Source organism: Hypomesus transpacificus, chromosome 18 (genome assembly GCF_021917145.1).
Source record: "Hypomesus transpacificus isolate Combined female chromosome 18, fHypTra1, whole genome shotgun sequence".
Taxonomy (NCBI): Eukaryota; Metazoa; Chordata; class Actinopteri; order Osmeriformes; family Osmeridae; genus Hypomesus; species Hypomesus transpacificus.
The window spans coordinates 13,085,090-13,101,366 of NC_061077.1; the positions used below are offsets into that span (position 1 = coordinate 13,085,090).

At 40.7% G+C, this 16,277-nt stretch overlaps 1 protein-coding gene across 1 annotated transcript; it reads right to left on the bottom strand.

The window, feature by feature from the left end:
* Positions 1-254: 254 nt before the first annotated feature.
* On the bottom strand, positions 255-13,101 carry LOC124480270 (solute carrier family 26 member 6-like). Its single transcript, XM_047039401.1, has 17 exons — positions 11,640-13,101; positions 9,669-9,808; positions 9,327-9,437; positions 9,052-9,227; positions 8,712-8,876; positions 8,234-8,386; positions 6,134-6,247; positions 4,909-5,073; positions 4,386-4,463; positions 4,177-4,205; positions 3,930-3,938; positions 3,767-3,836; positions 3,546-3,638; positions 3,116-3,469; positions 1,520-1,574; positions 1,078-1,232; positions 255-964 (listed from the first exon to the last, which is right to left on the bottom strand). Exons 1-16 carry the CDS (start codon positions 11,771-11,773, stop codon positions 1,096-1,098), a joined length of 1,983 nt encoding a protein of 660 aa, XP_046895357.1. The 5' UTR covers positions 11,774-13,101; the 3' UTR covers positions 255-964; positions 1,078-1,095.
* Between the last annotated feature and the right edge of the window lie 3,176 nt (positions 13,102-16,277).

Sequence of the window (16,277 nt, forward strand, 5' to 3'; positions counted from 1 at the left end):
ATAATTTTTATATTAATATATTGGGGGGGACATTTTAACCAGATTTGAATATTGGGGGATTGATGTGCCCCCCCCAATATATATTATGATTACAGCCCTGCTCTGCCCAGTCAGCTCTGTATTCCTACAGTAATAAATTGCAGTAAAAATACAAATTGTAACACTAGTGTTTTTCCAGAGGACAGTAAAATACTGTAAGGTCTGATTCTTGACCAATTAGTGAGTGAATTAGAGTCAAGCAATAGGAGACAAAAATGTGTACAAATCAAGTATCTTTATTTACACAAAAGTCGATCATCTTTTTTGTGTTGGTAAAAAAGATAAATGAATAAATGTAGATAACAGCAACCGATGCATGTATCTTGATATTGTGATGCTGTACAGTAGGTACGTCTTTAGTTCTTTATAGTGACAAATATTCAGACAGATCAAGAGAAGAGCAAACCATCTTCATGGTGAGACTGATTAGGAGGAGTCAATATAAAAGGCAGTCATTTATCTATTATGTTAAAGGTAAAATGCTTCTGCCAAAAAAACTGTGACACACAAAGGTATCACTTGGCCTAAATTACAATTAAAAACTTTTTTATGGAGGGCATTTTGCAAATGTCTAGTGCTACATTGTCCCTGGCTATAAATACAGATTTCTAGTCGTTTAGTGCAACATTCTCCCTTGTGCTTCCCCTCCCTCCCTCTCTCTCTATTTCACACATACACAGGAGGAGGACTGCAGAGACTTGTGTGATACCTCATTATTACCTCATCATAAAAAGACAGTTTCTAAAGCAATCTGTTTATCTCTATGGCAACTGACCACGGTGTCATAGTGGTGCATACTCCTCACAAGAAGGGGGGGGGGGGGGGGCAGAGAAGACAACCAATGGGAAGCAGGAAACCAGCAACACGAGGAAGGTGGAGGAAAGCTGACCCCTATTGGTCATATCTTGGTTCCATTAATCATATCCTAGACAAATGGGGACCATTTAGAAACTCGAGTGTCACTAATTTGAACACCTTTATTGATCCACATGTACATGTATAATAATAAACAATTACTGCTTGTGTGTGTATACTTACTGGTGGATACTCTGGTTCTCATAATTGTGCAAGGCTGCCCCCCCCCTCAGTCTGAGGCTGTGTAACACGTGAATGGTGAATGGTGGGGAAGAGGAGACTCTTGGGGAGGGACTCAGAAAACAAGCCTGCAGTTTCCAACTGCTCCACTACGCATACTGACAACATTAGGAAACAAGGTTAGCTCATGCACACACATCGATGAAAGGCCATATTAGAGGTGGAAATGAAGTAGATAATATGTATAGGTAACATGTTTTAAAGCCTGAAGTGTTAAATACGTGTGTGTAGCTTAAAGAGATTTGGACCAGCGCTGGTCTCTGTATAAAAAAGTGCTATCTAGGCCAGGAGAGACATGACCTTGACCCAGTTTACAGCTTTAGTTAGTGACTCTGGCTCTACCTTTCAGAATGAGATTTTCTGCTATTGTGGGATGATGTCTCACCTTGGCAACCTGCTATATTCATGTCAACGCCAAGCTCTCCAAAATCCCTGAATATCTATTGGAAGAAGAAAAAAGACATGGAAAAAAAGATGTTATCATGTTTGCTTTTCGGCTACTTTTTCCTCTCTTCGAATTTCCTTACTTGATTTAATCACAATTCTAAATTTGACAGCCTATTCCAAGCATGCAAAACTTTGTATGCCTTCAGCGCAACAAGTGACAACACAATGTTGCCTAAGAACAAAAAACAACCAAAATGGTCTCAAATATGTTTTGGGCCTGCCCTCTCTCTTACTTGCTCTTTCCCTTTATATCTCTTTTTCTATTTGTCACATGCTCTTTGTCAAACCATTCAGATTACATATTCACGTCTCTCAGAATGTGATTCGTAGTCAATTAGTCCCCCCAGGATTTTGCGGGCCTTTTTTGTGATAGTTGCGCGCTAAAATTCCTGATTTCGCAGGAGCTTTTCCAAAAAGTTGCGATGAAAGTTGCAGTGTTTTTTAAGTGTTTGTTGCGATGAAATTGCGGGAGCAAGTGAAAGTTGCGATAAAAATTTGCGAATTTCTCTCTTTCCTTCTTCTCAAATTTTAATTGAGTTATTAGTTGAAAAATAAGTAATTAATAAACAAACATTCATTAAAGAATAAAACCATTGAGAAATGGTATGTCCCGCCTCCTGCCAGAGTCATGTAGGCCTACTTCCGATGCCACATGCCAGTTAAAGATTTAACCAGTGTTGGGAACACGAGTTCAGTTCATAGTTCACACATTTTAAAATGAACTGGTTCAGTTCATATTTCAGAATTCAACATTTTGAACTTAATTTCACAACTCCAAAAAATAAACTAGTTCAGTTCTTTTTTTCAATATGTTGGAAGATATAATTTTTCTAAATGATTTCCACAGCCCATATAGAACCACAGACAAGCTGAAACGGTGTCAGATTTCATCTTCATATCCAATTTGTAATCCTTATCCAACAGTGTTTTACATTCGCATTGAAGGGAGGAATCTCCCCTTTTTTAACAAAAAAGATTGGAATCTCTATCTGTCTGCAATACCGCTCTCGGCCTCTAACTAACTTCAGCGCTCTCACGCTTGCCAGGTATAAACAGGAGAAGAAAGCACACGCAGACTTCTGGTTGGGCAACCCTGGATACAGGACTGTTTACGGTGTGTTTTTCGCCTGGAAGTCTCTAGAAGTCTGGCGAACGAATATTGAACGAAATTAAAAATAGTGAACAGACACCAGAATGAACGCGTTCACAGTATCGTTCATTCAGGCAGTAGCCTAATACAGTACGTTTAGTTCACGTTCACCAAAGTTATGAATGAGTTCATGAACTTTCGTTCAATGAACGCGTTCGTGCGCAACACTGGATTGAACCCCTACCGGAGAGAGTTGTGGGAGACAAAGATGTTTGATCAAAGTTGCAGGAAAATTGCAATGATTGGTTAAAATTGCAATGTTGCGCTGAATTCGCGGGGAACTGTCGAATTTGAGTGAATTGGTGCGATCGCAACATGGCAAATTCCTGGAGGGTTTGGTTAATGCTTCTCAACCAACCACACACACACAACCACCCCACATACGTTTTTCAGTGTCTTCACTGTGACAGTGTCTGCAAAGCTGAATGTGGAGAAGTCCAGTATGATGGTGTGTATGTCCAGTCTCCGCCAATCCTCTCCATCTCCCTCTATTGCAGGGATGATCATCTGGTTCATGTCCACGGTGGCCCCAGTGTCGGAGACAGTGCTGTCTCTCCTGAAAGCCCAGTTGAAATGCCCGATGGTGGGTACCCCGATAATGGACAGGGGTATTCCGTTCCCCTGGTCTGTTTGCATGTCGTCACGCTGGTCTTTGCCACTGAACTTCTTTTTCTCACGCTCCATCACTGCTTCCTGCTGCCTCTTCATGGTCAGCATCTTCTTGACGTCAATCCCGCTCTGTGATACAAGACAACACTGCTGTCAGAGGACACCGGAGAGAGTACAATGATGAAAGGAGTCATTTTGCACAAACCTTCTCTTCCAGGGCTGTCTTGTAGAATTCTTCATTAGCATAGTAGAGGGCGGTGGATGATTGGAAGATGGTGATGCCTGGTATCTTTTTAGCCTGCAGGAATAAACGGGAGATTGGCTATGGATCATTCTAAATATTGACACATTGATTCCTTTTCCCGGTGTAATGGTATAAACTTGACAGTGACAAGATAGGGGTCCGTGTGTGTGTGTCTCTCTCACTTCCTCATAGGTGTCCATGTCCAGGTACAGCTCTGTCCCGGGGACGTGTCCCAGGACAGAGTACCTGGGCCTGGGAGAACAGAAAGAAGGAGAAAACACTGAGTACTGGAGCAGATACAACAGCACTGTGTTGACACACAGAAGGTGGCTGGTCCAGACTCACAGTTGGCTCCTGAATATGACAGTGAGCAGGGCAAAGATGATGGAGGCAATCAGACCCAAACCAAGGTTTAATAGAATGGTGCACACCAGAGTTACCACCCACACCATATATGGGAGAAGCACACAGAGAGTCTTTTAGGTGTTTATTAAGCAGTGGCTTAACAATGTCTTGGTGTATACTATGTCTATCTAGTCCTTCAATGTAGACCTTCTACAGGTGTAAGTAGCCTGTAATGTCTGCGTCTTACCAGATCAACCTTGTTCTGTTTCCACAGAACTGGAATGTCTCCAAACTGCATGAACATGCCCTTTAGGTTTACGAACAGAGTGGCGGTCAGGACAGCCTATAGGACGGAGGACACACAGACAGTCAATAGTGTGTTAGTGTGTGTATGTTTGTTAATCAACACTAACAGAAGGTATAATTGTGCATGTGTGCACGGGCAGGGGGAATTACCTTGGGCAGTTCCTCAAACAGTGAGCCCACTTTCAGAATAACCACCAGTATAAGGACTGATGAGAACACGCTAGCCATCTGACGAAACACAAGCAACACGTGAATCATAACCTGTGCGTGTGTGTCTGTGTTAATGGGTGTTTGCAAGAGTGGGTGTTCTTCACCTTCGGTCTGGAACCTCGGGTTACCATGGATGACAAGCTGTCCCTCACGGCTCGCATTGCTACAGTCTCCTGTTCGTTAAAATTCACCCTCTTCAACATCCGGAAGATACCTGGAGATACCAGGAGATACCTGTCTGAGCATTCCACCCAGCTGCTAGTCCAAGCACTTGTTCTCTCCAAGTTGGACTACTCACTTCTCGCCGGTCTCCCGGCATGCACAACCCACCCTCTCCAGAGGATTCAGAACGCAGCAGCCCGCCTGGTCTTCAACTTACCCAGACGCTCCCATGTTACCCCGCTCCTCATGTCCCTCCGCTGGCTACCCATCACGGCCCGTATCAGATTCAAGACCCTGTTACTGGTACCTGGTACCTTCCAAGCGGTGAACGGGACTGCACCAGACTACATCCAGTCCACTCCTCCAGCCTTACACCCCCACCCGCCACCTTCGGTTTTCTTCTGACAACCGTCTGGTGGTCCTTCCTCTCAAGAGCGCCCACTCCCATCCCAAGCTCTTCTCCTGTCTGGCCCCCCCAATGGTGGAATCACCTCCATCAGAAACACTGAGGGCCTCATGTATGTACATTTGCAAACGTAACATTATTAGCGCCATGGACAACACGCAGAAAGCGCACACTGTGATACTTCAGTTTACGTCGTATTTACGGAACCTGCAGGTCATCGGGTAATTGGCGCCTTTCTCCGCCCCTGATACCGTACATTGCGAGCATTAAACGTGCAATTGAATGGGCCTCCTTCTCTCTTTCTATCATGGATCAGTCACAAAAATCAAAACAGCGATGACTGTTTGAAATGATCTTGATGCCAATATTTGTAATGTAGCGAGGAATGGAAACTACTGGAATGGAATGTGAATGCTGAGTCGGAGATTCAATGTAATCTTTGATTTCTTCCAGTAACTGTAATATTGCATGACTGCTTAATCTGTAACGCGTAATGATTTATGATTATTCAACTCAAAAAGTGTGATCCTTGTGGCAAAAATCCTTTGGCCTATGTCTTTGTCTTGCTCGAGTTACTGCTGCCATTTGACCAGGAGGCATAGGCGCATCCTGGTTTATGCCTGCTTTTAACAGGCAGAGAATTTTCACCGCAAAATAGAGGTGCACTTTCACAGGCGTTTTTTGTACATACCGCAGAATACATAATTAGGCGCAATTTATGCATCCCCTCCTATCTCTTTATGATCATCACTTTCCCCTGATACTCCCGTGAATGCATATGCATGACATGGAAAAGCACAATTTGGCACGTTCAGTGTCGACAGACAGCAGGCAGTCTGCGCTTTTACTTTAGTGCGGCATGTTTGTACACACCTCGCCATGCTTTTACACGTACATTACAAAACAAATACGCCTTATGTTTCTTCCCATTGGCACCTATTTGCTTTTCACAATGTATGCTTCATGATTTGGCTACCCGCAATGTTTTTGGGGCTATCTCGTTGTTTATGACCATTGACCTATGCACTTTTGTAAAGCTCTCTCTTGGAAGTTGCTTTGGATAAAAACGTACGTATGTAAATGTAATGTAAGAGTGTATGTGTCTGTGTGTGTGTCTTACCTGTGTCTTTCCCCCTGTGCTCTCCTGGACCATACTGCGGGACATGGAGGAGGTCACAGCATAGCATTGGAAGAACCCCCCGACTGAGTTACTGACACCCAAAGCCACCAATTCCTATGGGGAATGGGGGGTAGGGGAGAGACATACTACAGTGTATATTTGTGTGCAACAGCCTGACAGGACAAAAAGTATATCAGAAGAAAAGGACCATTTTGATTAGTAAAACCACCTAACTTTTTTTTTTTTTACTTAAAACCATAATCCAATACGTGGTTCTAACAGAGAGACAGAGAGAGAAAGTCCCAGTAGGTAATGAGATAAGAGAGAGAGAGAGAGGCAAAAGCGTATGTTGCACGGGGTTGTGAAGTTTGTGTGAGACTCAGTCTGTATGTGTCAGCACATATCCAGGAGTGGTAGGATGTCACCCAACAGTGACAGTGTGACTAAGTGTGATGGTACATGCTAAACACGGTCTGACATAAAGGCTGGATGAGTCTGGCTGTGCTGGACCTGTACCCATATTACTATGAGCTGTGTACATGGCCATGAGTCATGCAATGCTTAGTCATGGTACTGTACAACAATTTTGCAAATGTACAGTATGTGTAGGTATTCTGTGTGTCTGTGTATGTATGTGTGTATGTGTGTATGTGTGTATGTATGTATGTATGTATGTATGTATGTATGTATGTATGTATGTATGTATGTATGTATGTATGTATGTATGTATGTATGTATGTATGTATGTATGTATCTGCAAGTGTTCAAAGAAAGGTTTCTGTGGGAAAACCTTAGGCTAAACTAAAATTATATCTGTAGTTCCAAATTTTGAATTTGTTTTCAGTTTTTGTATTAGATGTCCTGTTAAAGTTTCACAAAGACATACTTTTGCTATTACAAATGACGTAAACTTATGTGTATGGCAAGTTTGATCCAGATGTATGTAAACTAAACCAAACACCAAGTCTATGTGGAGGGTGCATGCACAGTGCAGGAATTTCCATTTCACTGAAATCCCATTAGATGGGGCTATTTTCACTAGCACTCAAAATGTATTTTCATGTGAATTTCACTATAAATAAAAATGTCTGTGATAATCTGCATTGTTTACTGAATGATTGTACAACGAATGCCATCGAAAATATTTACAGTATAATGAACATTTTTCAAATGAAATATCCATCCTGGTGGGGGAAAAGAGGGAAAGGAGAACATGGATGGGAGAAAGGGGGGAGGGGGTTAGGAAACAGGAGAGATGGGGAGGGTGGAGGGGAGCAGAATATTGGTTATGTGGGTGAAAAGCAGATGTAGTAAATGGTGATGACTAAAATCTCATAATTTAAACTTTTTGACTGCTTGCACTAATATACTATAACTGCACCATAGTGCACTGTACTGTTATAAATATAATGTAATGATACTGAATGAGACCGAGACTGACGCACACACAGACAAGCAACAGTGTATCTCTGTACATTTTATCTCCATATTCTGTTTTGTGAGTGTACTCTGACCTTATATTTGGTGACCTTATGACCCATACAGACGCACACTATAAATACACGCACTAGAACAGCACACTGTGTGCTGGTACGGTCTGTTTCTATCTTTCTTATAGTCTTTCTTACTTTAAAGTCCCTGTGCACTCCTACTGTCTATTTCCTTAGAGATCATTCGGACTCCGGAACCTGATACTGTATCAATTTTGGATCCATTGAACATATGTACACCCCACATACACACACATACACACAAACTTACCCACTGGGTATTTCACTTACAACACTAATATGATATTGCTCCCTCAGTTTGGTGTAGTATGATATGATTGTTACCACAATAACCTTTTGGAAAGGCAAAAGGCAAGATGGTCTTCACATGCATGAAGTTGGCATGCAGTTTTGTGTACAAAATTTAGCACATAAGTGTGTGTGTGTAGCCTTTTGGGTCTGTTTCATGAATCTCCATTTACAACACAAGATGCTTGACACGTGTACAGCAACAGACAGACAGTGGCGCTTTAGTGGTCACTCAATCATAGATCATTGCAGGGAGGGAGGGAAGAGAAGTTATAGACAAATGGAAAAGTTATGGACTTACCATCATGAGTTCTATGGGGATGGGCATTGGCAACTTTTTCCTGTGGCAGGAGTTGAGTTCTTTGACCACAATGAGGATGGACAGAACTACCAGACTGACCACAAAGGTCCCGATGTTGGTCTTAGGAAGTAGCGAACAGACATTCACCAAGGTCTGGGGAAAAAGAGAAGGAGATGGAGGAAGACACTTCAGGAGAGAGATTTCGGTCAGCACCACACACAAGACAGGCACACACTAACAACATCTAAAACCAAATATTTTGACACAACTTGGCTGAACCACAACAACATTGGCTCAAATGTTACCAGAAGTAAACAATAGTACAGGAAGCTAACTGTCCCTAAACTGGTATATCTGATCCAAACATTTCAGGGTTTAAAGTTTTCAAGTCAAAGATACTTGTAATTGTCCCGGTAATAATCAAATTCAAGTTGTGTGTTTGTCCATCAAATGTGCATGAATGTGTCTGCATACTCACATAAATTTGAGACAGTGGTCCGTTAAACTTAATTGTTTCAACTCCAAATATAAATTTGAGCTGTGAAAGAACCACTTGGATGGCTGCAGCGGTTGTGTAGCCACAAACCAGAGGCTCTGAGAGATATGTTGCTAAGAAACCAAACCTCACCAAACCCAGAAGGATCTGTGTGTGTGTGTGTGTGTGTGTGTGTGTGTGTGTATGTGTGTGTGTGTGTGTGGTTGAACAGGAGAAAGGAGTGGGGCATTGGGAGGAAGACAAAGAGAAATGGCTCAATTAAATATTGCGTTCGATATTTTGTCTGGGGCAGTAAATAGATATAGCTTTGATGGAAACACACCTGGAAGATTCCCACCAGCAGACTGAGAGAAGATGCCACCTGTACCTTGTAGGCATCCTGCATCGCTGTATCTAACACCGCAGTTCCATTGGTCCCATTGTAAATCATGAATTGGCTGTCTGGTGCCATCCTTTCTGTCACACTGCCAACCATAACACTGATCACAGCAAATGTACCTTGGGGACAAACACACACATTCTAATACTAGGTTTTTCATCAGTCCCGAGATGCTCGCTCTCACCCTTTCCCTCCCTTCTTCCAACTCTTTCTCTTACCTATGGATATGTGTCTGGACGTGCCAAAGAAAAAGTAAACCAGAACCGGGTAGAAGGAGGTGTAGAGGCCAAACACAGGAGGAACTGATGCCAGAAGTGCATAGGCCATACCTTGAGGAAAAAGGCATGTTAATATTATGTGGGACGTTTAACTGGACATGAGAAACCTTAACTAATTAATTTGACTGTCTCTTATTATACCCCACCTTAAAATACAATTGTAGATGTTTACTCATTGGGTTAGTAGAGTACCTAAAGACCCTAATTACACTTTTTATAAAGCTGTGTATGTGTCCATTTGTGTCCGTTTGTGTCACTGTGTGTGTGTGTGTACAGACGGACCCTGAGGCATGTGCATGATGCCAACACTGATGCCCGCGACGATGTCTCCCATGATATACTCCCTGAAGCGGTACAGGGGTAGCCAGGACAGGACGGGTATACAGCCCAGCACAGTGCGCTTCAACCTGGGCCCTGAACATCTGACGCCAGGTGGTAAGGGGTGGTGGATGGAGGAATTGGGTGAGGAAGAGAATCAGAGAGGAGAGTTAATCAATATATTTCTATAGTCTCCCCACACTTAATTTAATTAAAGTATACTAATCCTGTCCTAACATCATTGACAGGTTATCAGAAGATCGGATCAAGTCTGTCTGTGCTAGGCTGTGATGCCAGTCAGCACTCTCCTGATTCACGAGAGAGAGAGAGAGAGAGAGAGAGAGAGAGAGAGAGAGTGTCCATATGTAGTTTGAGTGATAGACCTGCTGCAGCATGACCTTTATCCGCTGGCAACCCTGTGGGCTGTGTTTAACCTTACAATAACAAGCTCCAGATCCACAACCGGGAAGGTGACAGTGTAACCATGACACATATATTATCAGATATGACAAATGAGGAAATTTAACATACTGTACTCTATATTCATGATAAGAAACTTTGGCAGCAGATGAGTGTAAAACAGATTACAAGACAAAATGAAGTAATGTAAACAACTACCTTTATTTTTTTGAGACACTTTTAAAGTTATTTTATTATTAATGCAGTAATTTTTAGGTATTTGATATTTTTTAAATTACTTTCTCTTTTTTGATGCAGTAAATGTTTGGGTCAGGAAATGTTACACAGTCTGGTATCTGTTTGGTATCTCCCCACGTCATATCACCATGAACACTATGTGAAGTGGTGGACGATGTTTCTGTCACAAGAGTGCTGCGCTGGCTCTGATCCAGAGGATTGAACAAACGACCTAGACTAAACTGGACATTTCTCTCTCCCTCTCATATATAATGTCACTTCCTCTCAACTTCTTCCTTTCTAATCCCATCCCTATCAATGTATCGGAATTGCTAAATAACATGCATTTTTATATTAATTCATAAATACGCTTCAACATCAATTGAAATGTATCCCAGCTAACAGCTCAGCCTTACAAATAAATACATTCTGGTAGAAAATGGAGCTAGGCCTACATAGGGTACGTAGTATGTTCAACAAGCCAATCATCCGTAGGCTACAGGCCAAGCAGTATGCAAAGAAGCAGCTGGTTATGCTGATAGCATGCCTGTATGCAAGTAGTGGGACTGTAGTCTATGCCTCCCTAAAATGTTATTATGTAAAGTATTGCCTAGATGGGCAACAGTAGGCTGTAACGACCAATATTGTCCAGTTCATTTCTACCGTGCGTTACACAGCATAACAGTTTTCACATCCAAAAGTCCTAGTTGAATATAATGTCTACACACATTAAAATAATTTAAGATGTTAAAAGACTACACTCGATGTCATTTCATTGTTGATACATGGTCTACACATCGTCTTTTGATGTGGGTCTCGACTAGTTGAAGCAAACTAAATAAGCCACACAGTGCTAGAAATTAATTATTACGATGGAAGAATTATGGTTGTTATGCTGACATGACGGTCCTCATTCGATATGCTGCGTTGATTGTTATACTGACTAGCCTAATTTTCTTTTCATCAGCAAGTTTTGGCTATTTTGGGTCAATCAGCTTCAAATGGCGCAAAACACGACAAAGCAATAGACTAATAACGGGCGCTAGGCATAAGCAGAAAAAGCAGTTTAAAGATTGATACATATTTAGAAAAAAAAAAAAAAAAAGTATAGGCCACAATAATTTTGATTCTAGGCTATTTATTACAATAACAAAACTTGCTAAAAGTTTAACAAAACCAATTCTTATAGTAGCCTGTCTGTAGTTTTATCATTCAAATTCAGGGAAGCGATTGAACACCTCTGCTTCCAGCGATTAAGAAAAATCCCTCTCTCCCTCTCATATCCCATCCCTCTCTCACCTCAAAGAATCTTTCAACTGTTGTCTCAGGGGGGGTTTGTTGGAGTGTGTCCTCTTCCGGGCTCTCATGTCCAGACAAGGTTCATCCAGAACGTCTTTCTCCACATAAAACTCTTTAGTCCCCAGCGCCACCATGGTCAATCTGTCCTGGTTCTCCTTGACTTTGTCTCTATCTAACTACAAGAAAGTTTGCTGCGATGAAAGTGAACAGGTCTATGAAAAAGCTTCTCTGTTTCACAGGTGTTTGTCCAGGTTGGTTGTCTGAGAACAGTGAATGGGATGTTGAACACTGACTGTAAGTGTGACGGTCTCTCCCTTGTTCTTATGAGGGAAGACACACACACACATTTATACACCACGCCTCCCCATACAATTATGAGTATATGTAGTTGTTTGATCTCTTGATGATTGACCTTGGGAAAACTCCAGCATGAATCAGTACACACACATTTATACATAGGTGCATAGATACATACAAGCATGCAGATATGCATAAATATGCAAATGCAAATTAAAACATTTATGAACCCATTTTAAAGTCTATATATACAATGATTATATAATATACAGTATGTTTGTCTCAGTTACTATGGGTTTTCTTATATTTGATATTGCCTTTCTTTCAAGTTCAAGTCTTTTATTGTCAGATGCACAGAACAACACAAGGTCAGACTGGGCACTGAAATTCTTGGGACAAGACAACGCAAACTTGCATAACATAACATGTAAGTATTCAGTTTAACATAGATTACATCTATGATAAGGTAAAATATAATAAACCTCCTAAATATACAAAATAATATACAATATACAGTACAGTATACTAAACCTCTAATACACATAATAACCCATTCTAACCTTATTAACCTATACTAACCTAAAGACAAGTGGGGTAAAATTAGTTCAATATTGTCCATGTGAACAGACCAGGTGAGGTCATTGCTGATGTTCACCCCGAAGAACCTGAAGCAGCTGACCTTTTCCATTTGGCATTTCTTGTTCTAACTTATCAAGTTGGTTTACTGTCTCACATGCATATGTACAACAATTACATTCCTACTGGCCTTTCAACAATAATAAACTGAAAAGATTCAAATGAATTGAATAATTACATATATATCCATAATGAAAATGAAATAATTGAAAAAAAGTGAGGTCAAAATGAAGACACGAGGAGAAACAAGAACTTACAAAGGACAAACTGTGGACAGAGAACAGTAAAGTAATACTTATCTTTCTTGTACCTGTATGGTACCTTGAAAATAACTTATACGTCCTCCAGCAATTGCGGAAAGTAATTGTTATGCAATATGGAATATTATATGGAGCTGTGCTGAATTGGACAGACTGTTCAGAGCGAGTTTAGACGTCCATAATCTACCTCAGAAAACACATAACACATCAACTGTTGATGCACCTTCTCCAAACAATTTCTTTAACCTCTCAATTTCACATCCATTGATCACAATCTAAATACCTACCTATATATCTTTGAGAGATTTATTGTTTACGTAGGTAAAATATTTGGTGTACAGAACATTTTGTTCCGCTTTAGAATTAAGTACTTTCAGTGGTGTGTGGGTTGTTGGTTTAGATGTTGCTTTGAGATGTTTGTTTTATAATTAAATATTTAGTAATGTTTTAATGGTCTGTATGTTGGTTTAGATGTTGCTTTGAGGTGTTTGCTGTAGAATTAGAATACTCAGGAATGTTTTAATGGTCTGTATGTTGGTTTAGATGTTGCTTTGAGGTGTTTGCTGTAGAATTAGAATACTCAGGAATGTTTCATTTTCAGTCAACAGGGATGGTAGGGATGTCAGCACAGAGTGTATATCCTTTCAATTGAATAAAATGAACCATGGTTTATGAAGTCTAAACAAAGCAGTACTATTTGTTGTAAACAAAGATGTGCAAGATTATTTAAAAGCACTGGATGTTCGAAATGAAGGAGCTTACTCAATATAAATGTAATATATATTTTTTTAGACAATAGGGATGTTATTTTTTAGGCAATAGGCATGCAGGTCTGGAATCTTTTTGACAGTACATTATCAGGGGAAAATCTCCCCACTTGAAACTGGCCCTTATATAAATAATTATATATACATATAATACAAATTCAGTTGATCATAAGTTCAAGGTCATGGTCTGTAGACAACTGTGAAACAGTATGCAAAGGAGCAGTGGGTTATGTGGGTAATTTTCCAGTAACCATCCCTTTCCATTAACCACTGAAGCTACTACATCTTCTCAGAATAATGATTAAGGAAATGTTAGTGCTAAGGTTGAGTCAAATATAGAATTAGCTAAGACTGGTTACCCTTTTTAGAAGCATATAAAGAGTTAATTAGCCTTAGTTTGGACCCTCCAGACATCTCCCCCAGTCTCTGAGTAACCAGCATTCAAGGTTAGGAAACAATTCTTTCAGGAATTACCTGTTTTATTTAGCCCTGGGGGATCGATAAATTACACTTTACTCTATCCTAACATGAACTAGCTTTGATACTTGTATTAATGCAATGCCAAAGGCCCCCCGATACCATCTCCAATACTTAGAATTGGCGTTACAAGGAGACAATGTTCACAATACACACACAATTGTTTGGTCTACATCAGGGGTGTCAAACATACGGCCCGCGGGCCGGAACCGGCCCCCAAGGAGGTTCGATCAGGCCCGCAGGATAATTTGAAAGTGGAAAAAATGCATAAAAGACATGGAATTAATATTTTTAATTCGCTGCAATTCTTTGCACTCTTTCCATCAGAGTAGAAGACAAGCCGCATCACTGAGACAGACTGAAAACAGCAGACGGTATCAATTAATACCTTGGTCTCTACTAGGGATGGGCGAACGATGCCTTGTGAAGCTTTGATGGTTTCTTCCGGATTGTGCCGGCCCAAAGAGCCGAACTATCGGCGCTTTGAAAATGAACAGCGTCATCTAGCAGCCGTTTAAACTGGCTGAATGAGGCGTAGTGGTTGTCTCCGACGGTAGACTACCCTACGTTATTCAATATTTAATTAAGGCTACATGTGTTCATTTTGATCTGATATTAGTGCTCACACATTAAAATGTTGTGATACATCCGTAGGCCTTTAGAATTATGTCATTTTCTCACAGTAAAAGTTAAAGAATATCGTACGAGATCCACTGGACTGGGGCGCGAACTTGGGATCCCAGATTCGCATTAACAATATGTAATCGTACAACGCTTTAACCAACTACACCACCGAAGAGATCATTACTTGTTAAAGCGGTTGGACGGGCTTTATACGATATGGTCTTTATATCAATTAAACTAGATAACACAGAAGAAAGACATGATATTTTGGTTATTTATAGCAGAGTATGGTATAATTTTAATGGTCCGGCCCACTTGACATCTCCCTAGGCCGTATGTGGCCCACGATGCGAAATGAGTTTGACACCCCTGGTCTACATACTTTCTTAACATGAGTAAGCTATGCAACAGTAAGATAATAAAAGGGCGAATGAAGGCTGTGTAAACAAAACAAGATCAATAATCCCATCCACTTACCCTCGCAGGTACGTCTCCCTCATTCCTTTTTCTACCTGTGTATATTGAACGACCTTCAGCGTCATGACTTATGATTACTTGGCAGTTCTTTTGTAACTTCTAACTTAAACAGTTTGTCTATAACTTGTTTCTGTCGCTACCCGTAAAATGTGGCTGAATGATAACTATACTGGCTAATTGAGCTGCCACCCAATATTTTAAAAAGTTTTTTTTGAAAGGCCCCTGTAAATTTGGTTTAGGTCAGGACGATCATTGGGGGATAGTTTTGATGCGCCTCCTAATATGGAAACTCCCGAAACGGCTCAGCATCAAGTCCCGAGATCTAATACTTAAAATCCATGCCGTTGTATCCAACACAGTAGCCATTTTAGGGACCTAAAGTTCACATATCCTGTTACATCATTAGGCATCATTCATCCCAGGTGCATCTCTGTTGTCATGGAGTCAACATTGGGGAGTCTGAGGGTCCCCCCCTGAGAACTTTTTACGTTTAGTTATAAATATGATTAAATTTTTTATGATAATTTGTGACAGAGTACCTGTCGTAGCGTAGCACATTTATTATTTTTTATATTTTTACATTTTATCAATATATTGGGGAAGACATTTGAACCAGATTTGAATATTGGGGGGGGGGGGGGGGGGGGGGGGGGGGGGGGATGTGTCCCCCCGAAGATATATTACAGCCCTGCTCTGCCCAGTCAGCTCTGTATTCCTACAGTAATAAATTGCAGCAAAAAATACAAATTGTAACACTAGTGTAGCCTACTGTTTTTCCACAGGACAGTAAAATACTGTACGGTCTGAATCTTTAACCAAGTACTAATTAGTTTCCAATTAGTTAGTGAATTAGAGAGTGAATAAAAGACAACAATAATTACAAAATATAGCTGCAAGCAACTATGAAGTGGCCAAGCATGTCAGATGACCAAGAATAAACTTAAAACATCTTCAGAAGATCAAAGATTTACTGAGATACGACACAACTTTATGTATGGCGGCTCTCCTGCTGATTTCGATTGGCTGTACTGGACAAACGGTTTCGAAAATCAAAAATAATTGTGATGTTTGTGTGAGGATTGCTTTGACTATATACAGCG

Coding starts and splice junctions, on each gene's coding strand:
- LOC124480270 (XM_047039401.1), bottom strand. CDS start 11,773: ATGGTGGCGCTGGGGACTAAAGAGTTTTATGTGGAGAAAGACGTTCTG. Junction 8,387..8,711: donor GACCACTGTCTCAAATTTAT/GTGAGTATGCAG, acceptor CTTTTTCCCCAG/ACCTTGGTGAATGTCTGTTC. Junction 1,233..1,519: donor GAATATAGCAGGTTGCCAAG/GTGAGACATCAT, acceptor TAATGTTGTCAG/TATGCGTAGTGGAGCAGTTG.